Source organism: Balaenoptera acutorostrata, chromosome 15, assembly GCF_949987535.1.
Source record: "Balaenoptera acutorostrata chromosome 15, mBalAcu1.1, whole genome shotgun sequence".
In the NCBI taxonomy this organism is placed as follows: Eukaryota; Metazoa; Chordata; class Mammalia; order Artiodactyla; family Balaenopteridae; genus Balaenoptera; species Balaenoptera acutorostrata.
Genome location: NC_080078.1, coordinates 39,533,653 through 39,550,294, shown reverse-complemented (window position 1 = coordinate 39,550,294; position 16,642 = coordinate 39,533,653). Strand labels below are relative to the sequence as shown.

The 16,642-nt window shown below is 45.7% G+C and overlaps 1 protein-coding gene across 4 annotated transcripts in view; it reads left to right on the top strand.

Moving 5' to 3' along the window:
* The first annotated feature begins 3,831 nt into the window (after positions 1-3,831).
* Positions 3,832-16,642, top strand: part of RAB11FIP3 (RAB11 family interacting protein 3) — an 85,850-nt gene continuing 73,039 nt past the window's right edge. For 2 of the 4 annotated variants that reach the window (XM_057528575.1, XM_028166346.2), the window contains exon 1: positions 3,832-4,857. In XM_057528575.1, the coding sequence (XP_057384558.1) occupies positions 4,291-4,857 (567 nt within the window). In that variant the 5' untranslated portion in view covers positions 3,832-4,290. The remainder of the gene's footprint in view (positions 4,858-16,642) is intronic. The other 2 variants (XM_057528574.1, XM_007181794.2) reach the window with 1 other exon arrangement.

Here is a 16,642-nt window from a genome sequence, read left to right as displayed (position 1 = left end):
CACACCTAGAAGGAGACCCTCACCACAAGCTAGGAAGAGGGCTCTCAACAGGAAGGAATTTGCTAGTGTGAAAAGTAATAAAAGGAAACCTCACCAAAATGGAACCAGGGTTCCAGAAGGGGGAGCTTTCATGCACATACCACTCAACATCAGCACAGATCCCAACATGTCCCAGCAGGAAGGGATACTACTTTACTACCCAGCAGGAGGAAGAAACAATTTCTCTTTGACCAGCAACAGTCCAGCCAATGAGAGACTGTCACAACTCAGCCAATGAAAAGCCACTGCACCTAGAACTCCCAGTTTCCTCCAATGGGCTCTTTGTTTATGACAGCTCCTCTCAACTCTTCCTTCTCCCCTATAAAAGCATTTCCTTTCCTTTGCTGGACATAGTCTCCAATTACAACTCTTTTCGGCTTCTGAATAAACCCATGTTGCTGGTAAAATAACTGGCTTTATTTAGGTTAACACTGGCATCTTGATCTTGCATTTCCCAGACTGCAGAACTATGAAAAATAAATGTGCTTTTTAACGAACCAGTATATGGCATTTGGTCACAGCAGCATGAGCAGACTAAGACACCAGTCTATGATGTGTCTTTCATCAAACAGAAGGATAATTTATTTTTAATTAATTTTTACTAAGGCATAATTTACATACAGTAAAATTCATTCTTTGTAGCGTATAGTTCTGTGAATTTTGACAAACACATTCAGTTATAGAACCACCATTACCATCAAGATATGAAACAGTTCCTTCACTTCAACAAATTTCCCTCTCCCCCAGCCCTCCCACCCCCTATTTGATTTGTGTCCCTTAACTTTTGGAAAGCTTAAATTTTAAAGTATTTAAGTCATTGTCTTTTTTTTTAATGGTTTGTAATTTTTATCTGAAACTTTCTTGCGCCAAGTTCATAAAGATATTTTTCAATGTCTTCTAAAAGTTTTAAAGTTTTGCTTTTTTTTTTTTTTTTTTTCTGGCCACACCTTGTGGCTTGCAGGATCTTAGTTCCCTGACCAGGGATTGAACCTGCACCCTCAGCAGCGTGGAGTCCTAACCACTGGACTGCCAGGGAATTCCCTTGCTTTCCACTTTTATGTCTTTGATCACTCTAATTATTTTTGTATCTGATATGACATAGGGATCTAGTTGTAAGGTTTCTGTACAGACAACTAGCACCAGCTATAGAAAAGTCCATCTTCCTTATGATTAGCAAAGCCACCAAGGATAAAAATGATGGGTTTGACTACCCAAAATGAAAGATTTATGTCTAATCTTCTCCAACAGGCAGAGTTCATGAAGGGGTCACAGGCAGGGAGAAGATACTTGCAACATCAAAAACATATGAGGGATTTTACCTAAAGAAAAAGTCAGAGAACTCAAAAGAAAAGCAAGTGCTACAACTGGGCAATTCACAGATCCTAGTGGTCAGTAAACACAGTAAGAAACACTCAACCACATTAGCATTCAGCTAAATTCAAATAAGACAAGATGAGCTGCCATTTTAAGTTCATCAGACTAGCAAAAATGGGGGAAATCATATGTAATGTCTACTGTAATTTTGGTGTATTTCCTCCTGGTTTTTAAAAATGTGCATTAAATAAGATAGATTTGTGATCAAATTTAGCCTCGCCTGTCACCTTCCCCTTCCTCCTGTCAGTGGCCAGATCTCACCCAGGTGGTTGAGAGGCCCTATCCCAGGAGAGACATGTGCATTCTTCCACTGAGGCTTCTTGACCTACTTTCCCTTTGCTCCCTTGTCAGGTCCTACAGGGCTGTGCTACACAGCTAAGAATCTGCTGAGTCACCTTGCTGGTCTTCATTTTCCCATCTTTCTCCATAGGTCAAAGGTCACCAGGGAAGCGGGATCAAGGAGACCCATTTGCTTGAGAGTTCCAAAAGGTAAGTGTTTAACCCAGGTACCTTTCAAAAAGAAAGACTCACAGAGGGAGGTCTTCACAGACATTCACTCAGACCCAAAAGCCAACAACTGTGAGCTGCACCCCATCCTCTCCCTTCCTCTTCTGTGTACCTGTTACATGGCTAAATTAAAATGTGCATGGTGTGGGCGTGAGGAGCAGGTTAAAATGGCAGCAGGGGCTGCTTCCCTTAAGCTGGTTCATTTCATCTTGAATGTTAGAGATCAAAAATGTCTAAAGGGAGGACTTCCCTGGTGGAGCAGTGGTTGAGAGTCCACCTGCCAATGCAGGGGACACAGGTTTGCTCTCTGGTCCAGGAAGATCCCACATGCCATGGAGCAGCTAAGCCCATGCACCACAACTACTGATCCTCCGCTCTAGAGCCTGCGAGCCACAGCTACTGAAGCCCACATGCCTAGAGCCTGTGCTCCACAACGAGAAGCCACCGCAATGAGAAGCCCGCGCACCATAACGAAGAGTAGCCTCCGCTTGCCGCAACTAGAGAAAGCCCGTGCGCAACAACGAAGACCCAACGCAGCCAACAATAAATAAATAAATATATTTTAAAAATGTCTATAGGGGATGCTCGAGGTCCAAACGCCAAGTCCAAGTGCCCAGGAACTTGTTACCTTTAATGTTTCAGGAACAGAGTCTCTTGAAGTGGTCTAAGCAGGAAGGTGCATGCTTTCCATTCTGGGGTTCTGTTTGGGTGCATCAGCCAGCCAAGGAATGCAGATTTTTCATGAATTGGCACAGCAGCAGTAGGAGTGCTGCTTCCTCAGGGCGCAGCCCTCGCCTCATTTGGTTTTACCTCCCCCACATTAATACCCTTATTTAGAAAGGTTGACACATCACTATAACTACCTCTGAAAACTGTATCTGGCCAAAGGCACCAGTCCAATTTCAGATTCTTGCCAAACTGGAGATAATTTATTTTCGTTGAATGCAGTATCTTCCTCATGAAAGCATACAGCTCTTATAAGAAATTGAGAATATAGTTTTTGGGTTGCGGGGCGGTATTCCCTTGCCCTTCTTTTCCCCAATGCCAACCTCACAAAATCTGGTGCCACGTGCCCTGTGATTTTGTCATGGGAGATGAATCAGTTAATTAACACACTGCTCCTCACGGTACACTTGGAAACAGGTTCAGTTTCCTTTGGTTCTTGCCAGAGATGCTTATGAACATACCTAGTGCTGGTGCTTTCCCCGATACATCTCATTACAGGCTCTAAATGGAGCCTGTAATGTTAAGTGCACCTCGCCTGAGGCCTGGCAGCTCACCGGCTCCTATCCAGCATGTCTCCGCTTTCATGCCTGCTTCAAGGTTCCCATGTTGCTGCCTGGCGCCCTGTGTCCCCACTGACGATAGTGACATCTAGAGAAACAGATGTCAGTTGTCAAAGACAGCCGCAGTGCTTGGGAGGCTTGACTGTACACTGGTGATGAACACTGGATATCCTACGGGGAAAAAAGCCCTTGTCATAGATTTAAAAAAAGGTCTCAGTGTTTGGCCACGCGTTCCTTCGGTCATAAGTTTCATTTTCAGGGCCCTTCCACACTCAGGCGGTGGCTGCTCTTGCTGCCGCAGGTCAACGCCTGGACTTCTCCGCGCGGCGGGCGTCTGCGGAGGGCGCCACTTGCACTTCCCCCGCCCCATTAGGATCGTGTTTGCTGCTTATCAATTTGTGGGAGCGCTTTACACTTGCAGGACTCAGTCCATCCGTCCCGTGCGTGGGTCGATGACGTCACGCCCGGGCCCACAGCCTCCGAGAACACCCGCCTCTTGCTCCCAAACGCCGGTACACGACGAGGGACCGAAGACCCCAAACCGCGCAGCCGCGCCGGCGCCTGCCTTTAAAGCAAGGCGGCGAGGGGCGGGGCCAGCGTGCGGCGCGACGTGCTGACGTCAGGCCGAACGGAGGGCGGGGCGAGGGCGGTGGTGTGCGCTCCGGTACCTCGGGTGCCTTCTTGTCGTCCGCCTAGGCTGCATCCTCCTCAGCGTCCACCTCCGCGTCGTCGTCCTCATCAGGGTCTTCCTTCTCCTCCTCAGGGTCCCCTCCTCGGCGTCCCCCTCCTCGGCGTCCTCTCCCCTCCCTCCCCCTCGACTTCCCTCGGTCGCCCGCCGCCGCCATGGGCCCGCGCCCGCCGCGCCGCCGGGCCGAGGACAGCTGAGGCGCGGCGCGAAGATGGGCGAGGGCGGAGCAGGGCCCGAGCGCCAGCCCGAGCAGTCCGGGCGCCCCGCGCGCGCCCGCCCGCGCCGCCGCGGGGATGCCCGCGCCCGCCGCCGCGCCTTGAGCGCCTTTGTCTGCCGCCCGCGCCGCCCGCCGCACCACTGGCCTCGCGGGCCCGCGCCGCGGCTGGGGGCGCGCCCATGAAGATGGACCCGGGCTGGCCGGCCTCCCCAGCGGGCGGCCCGGGCCCCGACCCAGAGCCCGGTGGGCCCGGAGCGCCCGCCGCCCCTGCCCCGCGCCCTGGGCTCGGCCCGCAGGACCTCGCGGCCGGCGCGGATGCTGGGCGAGCTCCGGGGCGGGAGCGGCGGCCGCAGCGCTCGAGCCGGGACCCCGACCCCGACCCGCCGCTGCCGGAACTCGGTTCGCTCTTTTCCTGGACGACGGAGCCGGAGGGTGACGGCCCCCCGCACAGCGCGTCTGTCCGCGCGCAGGACTTCAGCCGCAGCCATCACCTGAGGGGCGAGGTCGACTTCTTTCCTTCCTTCGCGTCCCCCGCGGTGGGCGAGCCGGCCCTGGAGCTGGGTCCCGGGGACCCGGACCGGCCCTCGGACTTTAGCCAGACCCGCCCCCTAACGAGCGAGCCCGCGGGGTGTCCGGAGGACGGCCCCCGCCTCCGAGCCGTATTCGATGCCCTGGACGGGGATGGGGACGGCTTCGTCCGCATCGAAGACTTCGTCCAGTTCGCCACCGTCTACGGGGCAGAACAGGTAACTCGCAGCGTGGCAGCCGGGCCCCGCGCGGTGGTCGCGGAGTGCAGGTCCCGCGTTCTCTTTTGATTCATTTCTGCTCTCACCTCTGGTTGAATTTCGCTGAAGCACCTCTTCCCCCTTTAAAGAGGTTCTATTCCCGGGAGTCAGTTTCTTTCCCTGCCATCCCAAGCCACACAAGCTGATCTTTCCTAACTTGAGAGGAGCTCCTGGCGTGGGGACATGCCCCTAGGCTGCCGGATAAAAGTACCCCCTGGATGGAGAAGTGCCAGCGGTTCCCCCAACTGAGGGCCCAGGTCTGGTTTGGCTGAAGTAATTCACTTCTTCGGTCTGCAAAGGCCAGGCTGCACTTGGACGCTTAAGATCATGATAATCTATTTTGAGCGTAGTTACTTTACTGTGTATGTTTGGCTGTTTTAGGTAGATTCGTTGTTGGGGAGACAGTGAACGTGAAAAACGGTCATTTCCATACCTTCTCTGCGGAAGGGAAAGGGATGAACCCCAGCAGGAGGGGAATGAGCCTAAGAGCACAGTGGTGAATACAAACTCGAGCAGAACTCCATCAGGGTCATCTCCACTCTTGTAGGACAGGTGAGGTGCTGGACAGGTGACGGGAATGCACAGGGCAGTGTGGCAGGAGTCCTGTGCAGCTCCCAGGGCTGCGGCTGCTCTGGGAGAAGGTGGACCTCAAGATCCAGGCCTTCCCCCATCTCAGCACTTATGAAAGTTTATGTGGAGAGAGCAGCAAGGCTGTGTATGTTCTGCTGTTAACCCAAATAGACATGAAATAGGTTACTGGTATTCATTTTTAAATATTTTACTTAGTAGTGGGAAATCACAAAAGGTTGATCTGCTAGTTTCTGTATTTTATTGACTTTTCATACATGTGGGTATTTGTTAAGTGGGTGTTCAGGTACATATGCATGTTTAAGCCAAGAGGTAAAATTGACATCCTGCTATTTAGGGTGTCTGCCATAACCTTAAGAACCTTTATAAAGGATCTGTGTGCCCCCTGTGTATTCACAGTGTCCATTGAGCTGTCATGTAAAGAACTGGGTCGTCCTGAGTCAGGGCTGCTTGTTGAGTTTTCAGCGTGGGCATGTCCCTGTGGGCATCCTGAATGTTGGCGTCTAGGTCAGTGTGAGCTCCTGTTTAGCTCTGGGTTGAAGACATTGCTCAGGACAGGTCTTCCATCTCTTAGTGTAATGGGCAGAGAGAGAGATACGTGACTGACAGTTTCCTGTATGGTTAGTATGGATTGTGATTGCTGGTCTAAGTTTTTTTTTTTTTTTTTAAATAAATTTTAAAATATTTTATTTATTTTTGGCTGCGTTGGGGCTTTGTTGCTGCACGCGGGCTTTCTCTAGTTGTGGTGAGCGGGGGCTACTCTTCGTTGCAGTGTGCGTGCTTCTCATTGCAGTGGCTTCTCTTGTTGGGGAGCATGGGCTCTAGGCACGTGGGCTTCAGTAGTTGCAGCACGTGGGCTCAGCAGTTGTGGCTCGTGGGCTCTAGAGCACAGGCTCAGTAGTTGTGGCGCACAGGGTTAGTTGCTCCACAGTGTGTGGGATATTCCCGGACCAGGGATTGAACCTGTGTCCCCTGAATTGGCAGGTGGATTCTTAACCACTGCGCCACCAGGGAAGTCCTGGTCTAAGTTTTTTTGATGCTTTTCCTTCTTGCCCCTCGGCTGGAGAGCACCTTGGGTATCCTTGGTTGTTTCTCATTAGTGTGATGTGTCTTCTCTGCAAACATTCCCTTCCTCATTACACCAATCAAGAATGTTAGGAAAGTGGCACATTTGTTCTTCTTATTTATTTATTTATTTATTTATTTATGGCTGTGTTGGGTCTTCGTTTCTGTGCGAGGGCTTTCTCTAGTTGCGGCAAGTGGGGGCCACTCTTCATCGCGGTGCGCGAGCCTCTCATTATCGCAGCCTCTCTTGTTGCGGAGCACAGACTCCAGATGCTCAGGCTCAGTAATTGTGCCTCACGGGCCTAGTTGCTCCACGGCATGTGGGATCTTCCCAGACCAGGGCTCGAACCCGTGTCCCCTGCGTTGGCAGGCAGATTCTCAACCACTGCGCCACCAAGGAAGCCCTATTTGTTTTTCTTTACCATAATCTGACTCTTAATAGAGTGCCTTATAGCTTATATGAGGCTCATTTATGTTTTCACTGGATTATCAACCTTTCTCTGAGGTGGTAGGAGGCAGAAGGGATTCATCCCACTTTACAGATAAGAAACTGGAGGCCCAGAAAGGTTAAGTTACTTTCCAAGGCCTCACAGATTGTCAATGCAATAACAGGGACTACACCTAGATCTTCTGGGCTCATAATGTTTAGGTGGCTCTCAACTTCCTAGGTTTGGTGCTCCTAAATAATCCCACAAAGTTTCATCTTATTGACTTTCATAAAACCATTTTCATTTGAGAACCACCTTTTGTTGTATCATTCTTACTGATCACAGTGGGAAAAAATTTGGGTTGTTATTTGGGGCTGAGCTTTTTCTAAATACAAAGTAGAAATGAGTCAACATTCTTTGCTCTGGTAGCCCCTGGTGGAATTTTAAGTTTGGGGGTAAGGCCAGGATGACTCAGGATTTGGTGGGGATGGGCAAGTGAGGGAGATCTCCTGTGGCATTGCCCCTTCCGTCTGCTCTCCCAGACTTCTCAGGAAGAAGCAGTGTTGGATGTGATCTAAGTACTGGACTTGGACAGGCTTCCTGGGATGGTGGAGGAGAGCTCTTGTTTTGGAGCAGATAATTAACAGTGTAGCAAAAGGTTAATTTTTGTGTCTGTGTAAGCTTTGCTAGCCTTTATTATGACTCAGTCTTGCTTTTCCAAGTCCAATGTCAGAATACATTATAGAGGAGCAAAGAGAAGTATTCCTTGATAGTGAAATAATTTAGAGAAAAGTGAAGAATTCTACCTCATGATAAATATTTTTAATTTTTTAAAATGAAAAGTATTGAACATACATAAGAGTAGAGAGCATAGCCTAGTGAAACACTCTACCTGCCCCCAAGCCATTGCACAGTTTCCGAAGTCTTGGTTCATTTGTGAACTCCCTACGCCCCACCCCCAGATTACTTTTGAAGCACATACCTGACATATCATTTTACCCATAAATATTTCAGTATATATTTCTAAAAGATAAGAATTCTTTTTTAAACATTTATGATTTTTTTTTAACTGTAGGAACAGTTTGGATAAGCTGGATAACAGCAATAAAGACTGTAAGTTGCTGTACTTTTCCACCTTGAGATTTCAAAATACTGAGTTCATGAGTCTCTTAGGCTGGTCACATTACTGTCCTTGATGATTGCAACTCAATTATCTTGATTATTGTCAAATTTTCAAAGGTAGCACTTTCAGTATCTTTTATGTAATCTGTTTATGAAGGAAGTGTTTTAAATTATTTAAGTGGATTATCTGAATTTTTAATAGAAGCAGTTCCCATTCATAATACAGGCGGCTTTTGTGTCCCTCTTTCTTTAGCAATGTCATGGTGTGTTTGGCTCTCATTACCTCATCTGGTGATAGATCAGGTGTGGTGTAATAGAACACAGTGTTGGCAGGAATTGAAAGGGGAAAGAAGACTACAGCGGAGCTTTCTGGTTGTATTTTCTTGACCAGGAATTTATAGTCACATGTGCCCAGGCACTAGTTCTGAAGTTGCAATAGGTTATCTTTAAGGCCTTGACTATCTATGAAGATTCCTCATTGACGTGACCCCTTCGTACTGAGAGGACTGATGCTTTTGTAGTCATCACCAACTTATCATAAAGCAGAAATTGTAAAATAAACTGTGAGAGTATTGTGAGAAAGGATTCATTTCTTTTGGTGTTATGTTTCAAAGGAATTAATTATAATTGTAAAGATTATTTTCACAGTATAACACTCACTTAAGCATTTACATTTTAACAGTCACGGGTCCTTTCCAGAGAGCCCTGCACGTTGGAGCTGTGAATGCCCTTCAGTAACCTTGTGGGCCCTGTCCGTCTTCCTCAGCACTTGCAAAAGGAGGCTGCTGGAGGAGGTGTCAATGCACAGAAGGTCTCCCTGCTTTTCATTCCTTTCCATTCCTCTGCTGGTGGGCAGTTGGAACTCCCTGGGGACGTTTGGCCGCACCTTTTAGTTGCTTCAGTTTCCTTTCCAGTTTCTGTCCTAGTCTTGGGTTTGCATGTGTGTGTGAGAGAGAATGAGTGTGCGTGCGGGAGCAGGTGCACGTGAAAGCTGCTGGTGTGTGTGTGTCTGGGTCTGTGTGTCGGAGGAATTGCTAAAAGGCAGATGACGTTCCTTTCTGTGCTTGGATCCCAGGCAATTTTGTTAGTGTCTTAAAAAATGCCTTTTTCATAGTATAAAAGTAACACATGCTTATTATTTTTAAAAGCTGGAAAATACAGAGTGTTATAAAATATAAAACAAAAAGTGACCAATAATCCCACTATCATGAGAAAAGCACCATTAGCATTTTTGTGCATTTCCTTCCAGACTTTTTTGTATACACACACACATAACTGTATAGAAGTACACGATTGAGGTCATATTGGGTAGAAGCTGAATTATTTTTATAGATGTTTATTGTTTATTTTCTATTATTATTTTTAAATGTTTATTTATTTATTTATTTATTTGGCTGTTCCGGGTCTTAGTTGTGGTATGGGGGACCTTCATTTCGGCATGTGGGATCTTTTAGTTGCAGTGTGCAGAATCTTCAGTTGCAGCATGCGAACTGTTAGTTGCGGCATGTGGGATCTAGTTCCCTGCCCAGGGATCGAACCCGGGCCCCCTGCACTGGGAGCACGGAGTCTTAGCCACTGGACCACCAGGGAAGTCCCAGATGTTCATTGTTTAAAAAAATAAAAGTAAGTAACACCAGTAAGCAAGATATAAAAATAAGAATCACCTATAATCCACCATCCAGAGATAACTATTTAAGTATTTAATGTGTAAATTAAAATATATGTAATAATGCTTCATTGTCCAAAAATGGTATAATTTCATGTCTGTTGTTTTGAACCTGCTTTTTGACCTGTTTTTTAAAATTGAAGATCTCAGATGTATACATTTGTCCCTCTGTATGGAGGGTAGGATTGGTTTCAGGACTTACCCCCCTTGGATACCAAAATCCATGGATGCTCTAGTTGCTTATACATAATGGTGTGATATTTGCATATAACCTATACACATCCTCCCATATACTTTATTATTTTTTGTTCTATAATATTTTTTATTGAAACATTGTTGATTTACAATGTTCTGTTGATTTTTTTGGTTTTGTTTTGTTTTATAATTTTTTCCTCCTATATGCTTTAAATCATCTTTTTTTTTTAAATTATTATTTATTTATTTATTTTTTGGGGCTGTGTTCGGTCTTCGTTTCTGTGCGAGGGCTTCCTCTAGTTGCGACAAGTGGGGGCCACTCTTCATCGCGGTGCGTGGACCTCTCACTATCGTGGCCTCTCTTGTTGCGGAGCACAGGCTCCAGGCGCGCAGGCTCAGTAGTTGTGGCTCACGGGCTTAGTTGCTCTGCGGCATGTGGGATCTTCCCAGACCAGAGCTTGAACCCGTGTCCCCTGCATTAGCAGGAAGATTCTCAACCACTGCACCACCAGGGAAGCCCCTCATCTCTGCTTTACTTATATATTTGATACAATGTAAATGCTACATAAACAGTTATAAATACAGTGTGAATGCTATGTAAATAGTTGACAGGTGACAAGTTCAAATTTTGCTTTTTGGAACTTTCTGGAATTTCTTTCCCCCAATTTTTTTTTTTTTTTTTGGCCACTCTGCGCAGCATGTGGGATCTTAGTTCCCCGACCAGGTATTGAACCCATACCCTCAGCAGTGGAAGTGCAGAGTCTTAACTTAACTTCCCTGGACCACCAGGGAAGTCCCCCCAGCCCCAGCCCGCAAAATGTTTTTGATCCTTGGTTGAATCCGTGGATGTGGAACCCACAGATACGGAGGGCCAGCTGTACTTTAGTGGAAGCCTAAGGCTTACTTGTCCTCAGGGAGATTCAGAGTCATGTGGGATTATTCCAGTGTAGGATCTAACATTTAGGAAGAATTAAATTCCATGTGGAGTACACGGACCACATTGTAAAGGGCACCAAGTTAGGGGTTGCTTCCTTTTCAAACACTTATTTCTTTAAATTCTGGGCACAGAGTCTAAACATTAATTATAATTGAAATATCAGACAAAAGGGTTAGGCACCCACTGAAGACTGTTTAGGTGGCCATTGAAAGTACTTTCATAATTGCAAAGTCTCCAGAGTAGCCTAGATGATCACTTCTGATATAAGTGAATAGTCATATATAAATTCATTGTATGTATACCACAATTTTAACTGGGTAAAAGTTATCCATGTGAAAATAAAAGTCTTAAAGGGGGGCTTCCCTGGTGGCGCAGTGGTTGAGAATCTGCCTGCTAATGCAGGGGACACGGGTTCGAGCCCTGGTCTGGGAAGATCCCACATGCCACGGAGCAGCTGGGCCCGTGAGCCACAATTGCTGAGCCTGCGCGTCTGGAGCCTGTGCCCCGCGACGGGAGGGGCCGCGATAGAGAAAGGCCCGCGCACCGCGATGAAGAGTGGTCCCCGCACCGCGATGAAGAGTGGCCCCCGCTTGCCGCAACTGGAGAAAGCCCTCGCACGAACCGAAGACCCAACACAGTCAAAAATAAATAAATAAATAAATAAATAAATAAGAAAATCCTTAAAAAAAAAAAAAAAAAAAGAGTGCAAAGGGATGACCTTGTCACTCCCTTTGGCTTTAAAAAAAAAAAAAAAAAAAAAAAAAGTCTTAAAGGAAGTATTAAAAATTATTTTTCGGGGCTTCCCTGGTGGCGCAGTGGTTACAAATCTGCCTGCCAGTGCGGGGGACACGGGTTCAAGCCCTGGTCCGGGAAGATCCCACATGCTGCGGAGCAGCTAGGCCCGTGAGCCACAACTACTGAGCCTGTGCTTTAGGGCCCGTGAGCCACAACTACTGAGCCCGTGTGCTACAACTACTGAAGCCCATGTGCTGCAACTACTGAAGCTTGTGTGCCTAGAGCCCGTGCTCCGCAACAAGGGAGTCCACTGCAATGAGAAGCCCGTGCACCACAAGGAAGAGTAGCCCCCACTTGCCGCAACTAGAGAAAGCCCGCGCGCAGCAACGAAGACCCAGTGCAGCCAAAAATAAATAAATAAAAATAAATAAATGTATTTAAAAAAATATTTTTCGTTGTGTGGGTGCGTGTGGTGGAAATGGGGTGGTTTTATTTGAAGTATTGGCCAAATTCTCTATTATGTTACTCATTTTATTTATTTTGAAAAGTAGTGCCTGTACATATACCATAAATTTCAAACAGTATAAAAAGGAATCTAGTAAAAAATTTCATTTTCATTTTTAGAAATAAAAAATGTAAATAAACCCGAAAGACAAAATATTTACATGTTTTACTTTGACTCTGTTAAGGTATTAGATCAATATACAAAATACATATAAAGAAACTCAGATTTTCTAGTAAACTTAAAAACTGCATAGAACATTGAATTAGCATGTTCAGATGCTTATTGAAGATGGAATTTTAATTTTAATTTTAAAAATTTATTTTATTTATTTTTAAAATGTATTTATTTATTTTTGGCTAAGTTGGGTCTTCGTTGCTGCGCGTGGGCTTTCTCTAGTAGTGGTGAGCGGGGGCCACTCCCCGTTGTGGCGCGCAGGCCTCTCATTGCGGTGGCTTCTCTTGATGCGGAGCACGGGCTCTAGGTGCGCGGGCCTCAGTAGCTGTGGCTCATGGGCTCGAGAGCGCAGACTCAGTAGTTGTGGCACGCAGGCTCAATAGTTGCGGCTCACGGACCCAGTTGCTCCACGGCACGTGGGATCTTCCCAGACCAGGGCTCGAACCCGTGTCCTCTGCATTGGCAGGCAGATTCTGAACCACTGCGCCACCAAGGAAGCCCTTTAATTTTTATTGATATTTGGAGAAATGCGTATGAAAATGCCTGTAATTCTTGAAGGTTGGCATTGAGCTTTCATCAGCATCTAACATAAGTAAGTAAGAACTTCCTGCTGAAAAGAATTGCACTGATTGCATTGGAAGTTTCAAAAGCTTTTGAGATTAGTCGATTAGTGTAAATGGATTCAGTATCATGGTTAGGGAAGAAAAAAGAAATTTTTTCAGTAGGTACATTTTGTTTCTTCTGTCTAAATATTTAATACTTGTTTTTGGCAAGTTGGTATTACTCTGGTTACAATCTTGTGGTGGTGTGTTTTTTGTAAGTTTCAAAACCAGAGCTAATGTTGAGCCAGTGTCCTGTCTGTGCTGATGGATCAGCTGTCCTGGCTCCTTGTCTGTAAACCTCTTGCTGGGCAAGCTGAACCTTGGGCTGAGAGCAGCAAGCCTGGAATTGGTGCTGCCCCCTTTCAGCAGGGACATATTGTGGGCAAGGTGTCCTGGATGGTTGCTCTAAATATGAGACAAACCAGAGGGCCAATAACATTTTAGTATTATTAGCTATAAGTTACAGGAAGCACTGTCACGATGCATATTAAGTTCTTTTGCATACAGTGTCTGTATGTCTATTACTTGGGATTTCTAAAATCCCAGGTATTTTTAGCTATTTTCTTGAAGTCCCAGCTATTTTTTAAAGACCCATGTCTTCAGAAGGATTTAAGGGTATATAACTCCTGTAATTCTAGTTTGTTAAATGACCTACTTTGCTTTTTCTTTTGTTGGATAATTTTTAAAAGCATTTACAAAAGTTTTAGAGCCTTCTGTGCCCACAGGTAAATAGTCCTGCTGTAGTCAGAAGTAAGCTTGCCTGTTCATATCCCTGTTCTGAACTAGGGCTCCATGGTGTTGGGACCTCACCCAACCTCACCTCATCCATGGTGTGGATGTCAGAGGCTTTCATGATCCATTGTTCTTTTTTATTTCACATACTTTATTCTGATTTTTCTTTAAGCGAGTTTAACCAGCTTAAAGCCTAAAACTCCGGTTATGAATGATGTGGTGGCACCTGTTGGCTGAGTGTGTTGGCAGGTGGTTTATGTGTTTGGACCAGAGGCATTGTTCAGGACTGTAAAGGCCTTTATTGCCATAAATCACTGGGTCAGTAAACAGAACAGTGGCTTAGCATTTTACTGTCACTAGCAATCCAGGGATGTTTTATAAACCTTTTTGTTTAGATTAAGCTTCTTGCCAGTGAACTGATTAATCATATATATTTTAATTTTTTAATTTTGAATTTTTTAATTAAAATTTTTTATTGAAGTATAGTTGATTAACAATGTGTTAATTTCTTCTGTACAGCAAAGTGACTCAGTTTTGTGTATATATTTACATTCTTTTTCATATTCTTTTCAATTATGGTTTGTCACAGGATATTGAATATAGTTCCCTGTGCCATGCAGTAGGACCTTGTTGTTTATATATTTGTCAAGTTAATTGGTAATTTTGGGCTTCCCTGGTGGCTCAGTGGATAGGAGTCCGCCTGCCAATGCAGGGGACATGGGTTCGATCCCTGGTCCGGGAAGATCCCACATGCCGCAGAGCAGCTAGGCCCGTGCACCACAACTACTAAGCCTGCGCTCTAGAGCCCGAATGCCACAACTACCGAAGCCCGCGTGCTTAAAGCCTGTGCTCTGCAACAAGAGAAGCCCCCACTCCCCGCAACTAGAGAAAGCCTGCGTGCAGCGATGAAGACCCAACGCAGCCAAAAAAAAATTTTTTTTAAATGGTAATTTTTATTTTACTCATAGATTGCTTGAGCCACAATAAAAGTAAATAAAAATTTACACTGATTAGAGAGATTAGCATTTCCTTTGAAAGCCTACTAAAGTACTTTAAAAACTTCAACCAGTGAGAATATTTTTCTCACTTGACAAACAGATGAGGATGGTTCGAAGGTGTGAGTTGCGGGAGAGATCTGAGCAGAGGATGGCTGGCCTCCTGGCTCTGCCAGAGTTGATGGCTGGCTCTGTGTCAGGTCCATCCTGGACCTCCTGACCACGCCCGCACAGGAACACAGGTCTTCATCTGGGAGAAGCGGGAAGCACAGCCAGCCCAGGACACCTCTTTGGCCCCAGTGTTCTGGAGTAGGAGCTCTCAATAAAATTTTTTAAAAACATGTGAATCACAGATAAAAGGCTGATACAAAAACTCTTAAAAGTCAAAAGGAAAAGAGACCAAAGGTGATAGAAAAATGAACAAAAGATACGAAGACATTCCACAGAAGAAGATACACAAATGGCCCTTAAATATATGAAAAGATGCTCAGCTTCACTTATGATAAAAGAAATGCGAATTAAAATCGCTGGGATAGCATTTCTCACTCTTGGCATATATGTAAAAGCTTGAACACATTCTTTTGGTGAGGCTTTGGGAAACAGGCACGCTCTCGTATTGCTGTGGGAGTGCAGGGTGGTACAGTCCTCTTGGAGGGGAGCTTGGCAGTATCTGTGTGTGCATTTGCCCTCAACTTCACAGTCACACTTCCAGTCATTTACCCTGAGGATGTACCTCCCCAGGTGCAAAACACCGGATGCGTGGGGTTATTCACTGCAGCATTATTTGTGATACAAAAATGGAAACAACCTAGATGTCCACCCAGGATGAGTGAACCAAGGTACATCAACTTAACTGAGAACTGTGCAGCTGCAAAAATAAAAGAGGAAGATTCCTATGAACTGGTAGAGAGTTATTTCTAAGATGTATTAAGTGAAAAAAGAAAGTATTGATACAAATTAATATGCATACTATGCGGTAGGAAAGAATGGGTGCTTATAGGAGGCCTGCTAGAGTAAACAATGGGGATAGAAAGTAGAATGGTGGGTGCCTGGGGAGGGGGATAGTGTTTGATAGGTAGAGTTTCAGTTGAGGAAGATGAAAAAGTGCCAAAGATGGATAATCGTGATGGTTGTACAACAGTGTGAATGTACTTAATGCCACAGAGCTGTATACTTAAAAATGGTTAATTTACCCCAGTTTAAAAAAGAAAAAGAGAAAAAAAAAAAAAAAGATCTGAGGTCCAGAACACTGAGTGATGGACTTCAGTCTTCAGTTCAGAGGAGGAGGAACTGACGGGAAGAAGAAGGACTCTCCTGACCCCCAGAGCAGGCTCTTCTCACCTACCCGCTCAGCCTCTAACCTGATCCTCAACCCATCCGAGGTTTCCATAGTCAGAGGCTCCAGGACAGGGCCTGACTGAAAAGAAAAAAAGGGAGAAAGAATGTGAAATAAGAAAGAAGAGGAAGTAAGAATATGTGTATATTGTAAATCAAGTATACTTCAATAGAAAAAATTTTTGACTATATATATTGCTTCTCTTAGCAAAAAGAAACATAGGAAGGATAGACTAGAAACTAATTAAAATAACTTATCCAAGTAGGTGGGGGCAAGGAGTAAGGGATCTGGATGGGAGTGAAACTTATCCGAGTATGCCTTTTTCTTGAGGAACTTATAGTAGGTACAGCAGCACCATAAAGCCTTTTTAAAATTTTATTTATTTATTTATTTATGGCTGTGTTGGGTCTTCGTTTCTGCGCGAGGGCTTTCTCTAGTTGTGGCAAGCGGGGGCCACTCTTCATCGCGGTGCGCGGGCCTCTCACTATCACAGCCTCTCTTGTTGCGGAGCACAGGCTCCAGACGCGCAGGCTCAGTAATTGTGGCTCACGGGCCCAGTTGCTCCGCAGCATGTGGGATCCTCCCAGACCAGGGCTCGAACCTGTGTCCCCTGCATTGGCAGGCGGATTCTCAACCACTGCGCCACCAGGGAAGCCCCCCCGAGTA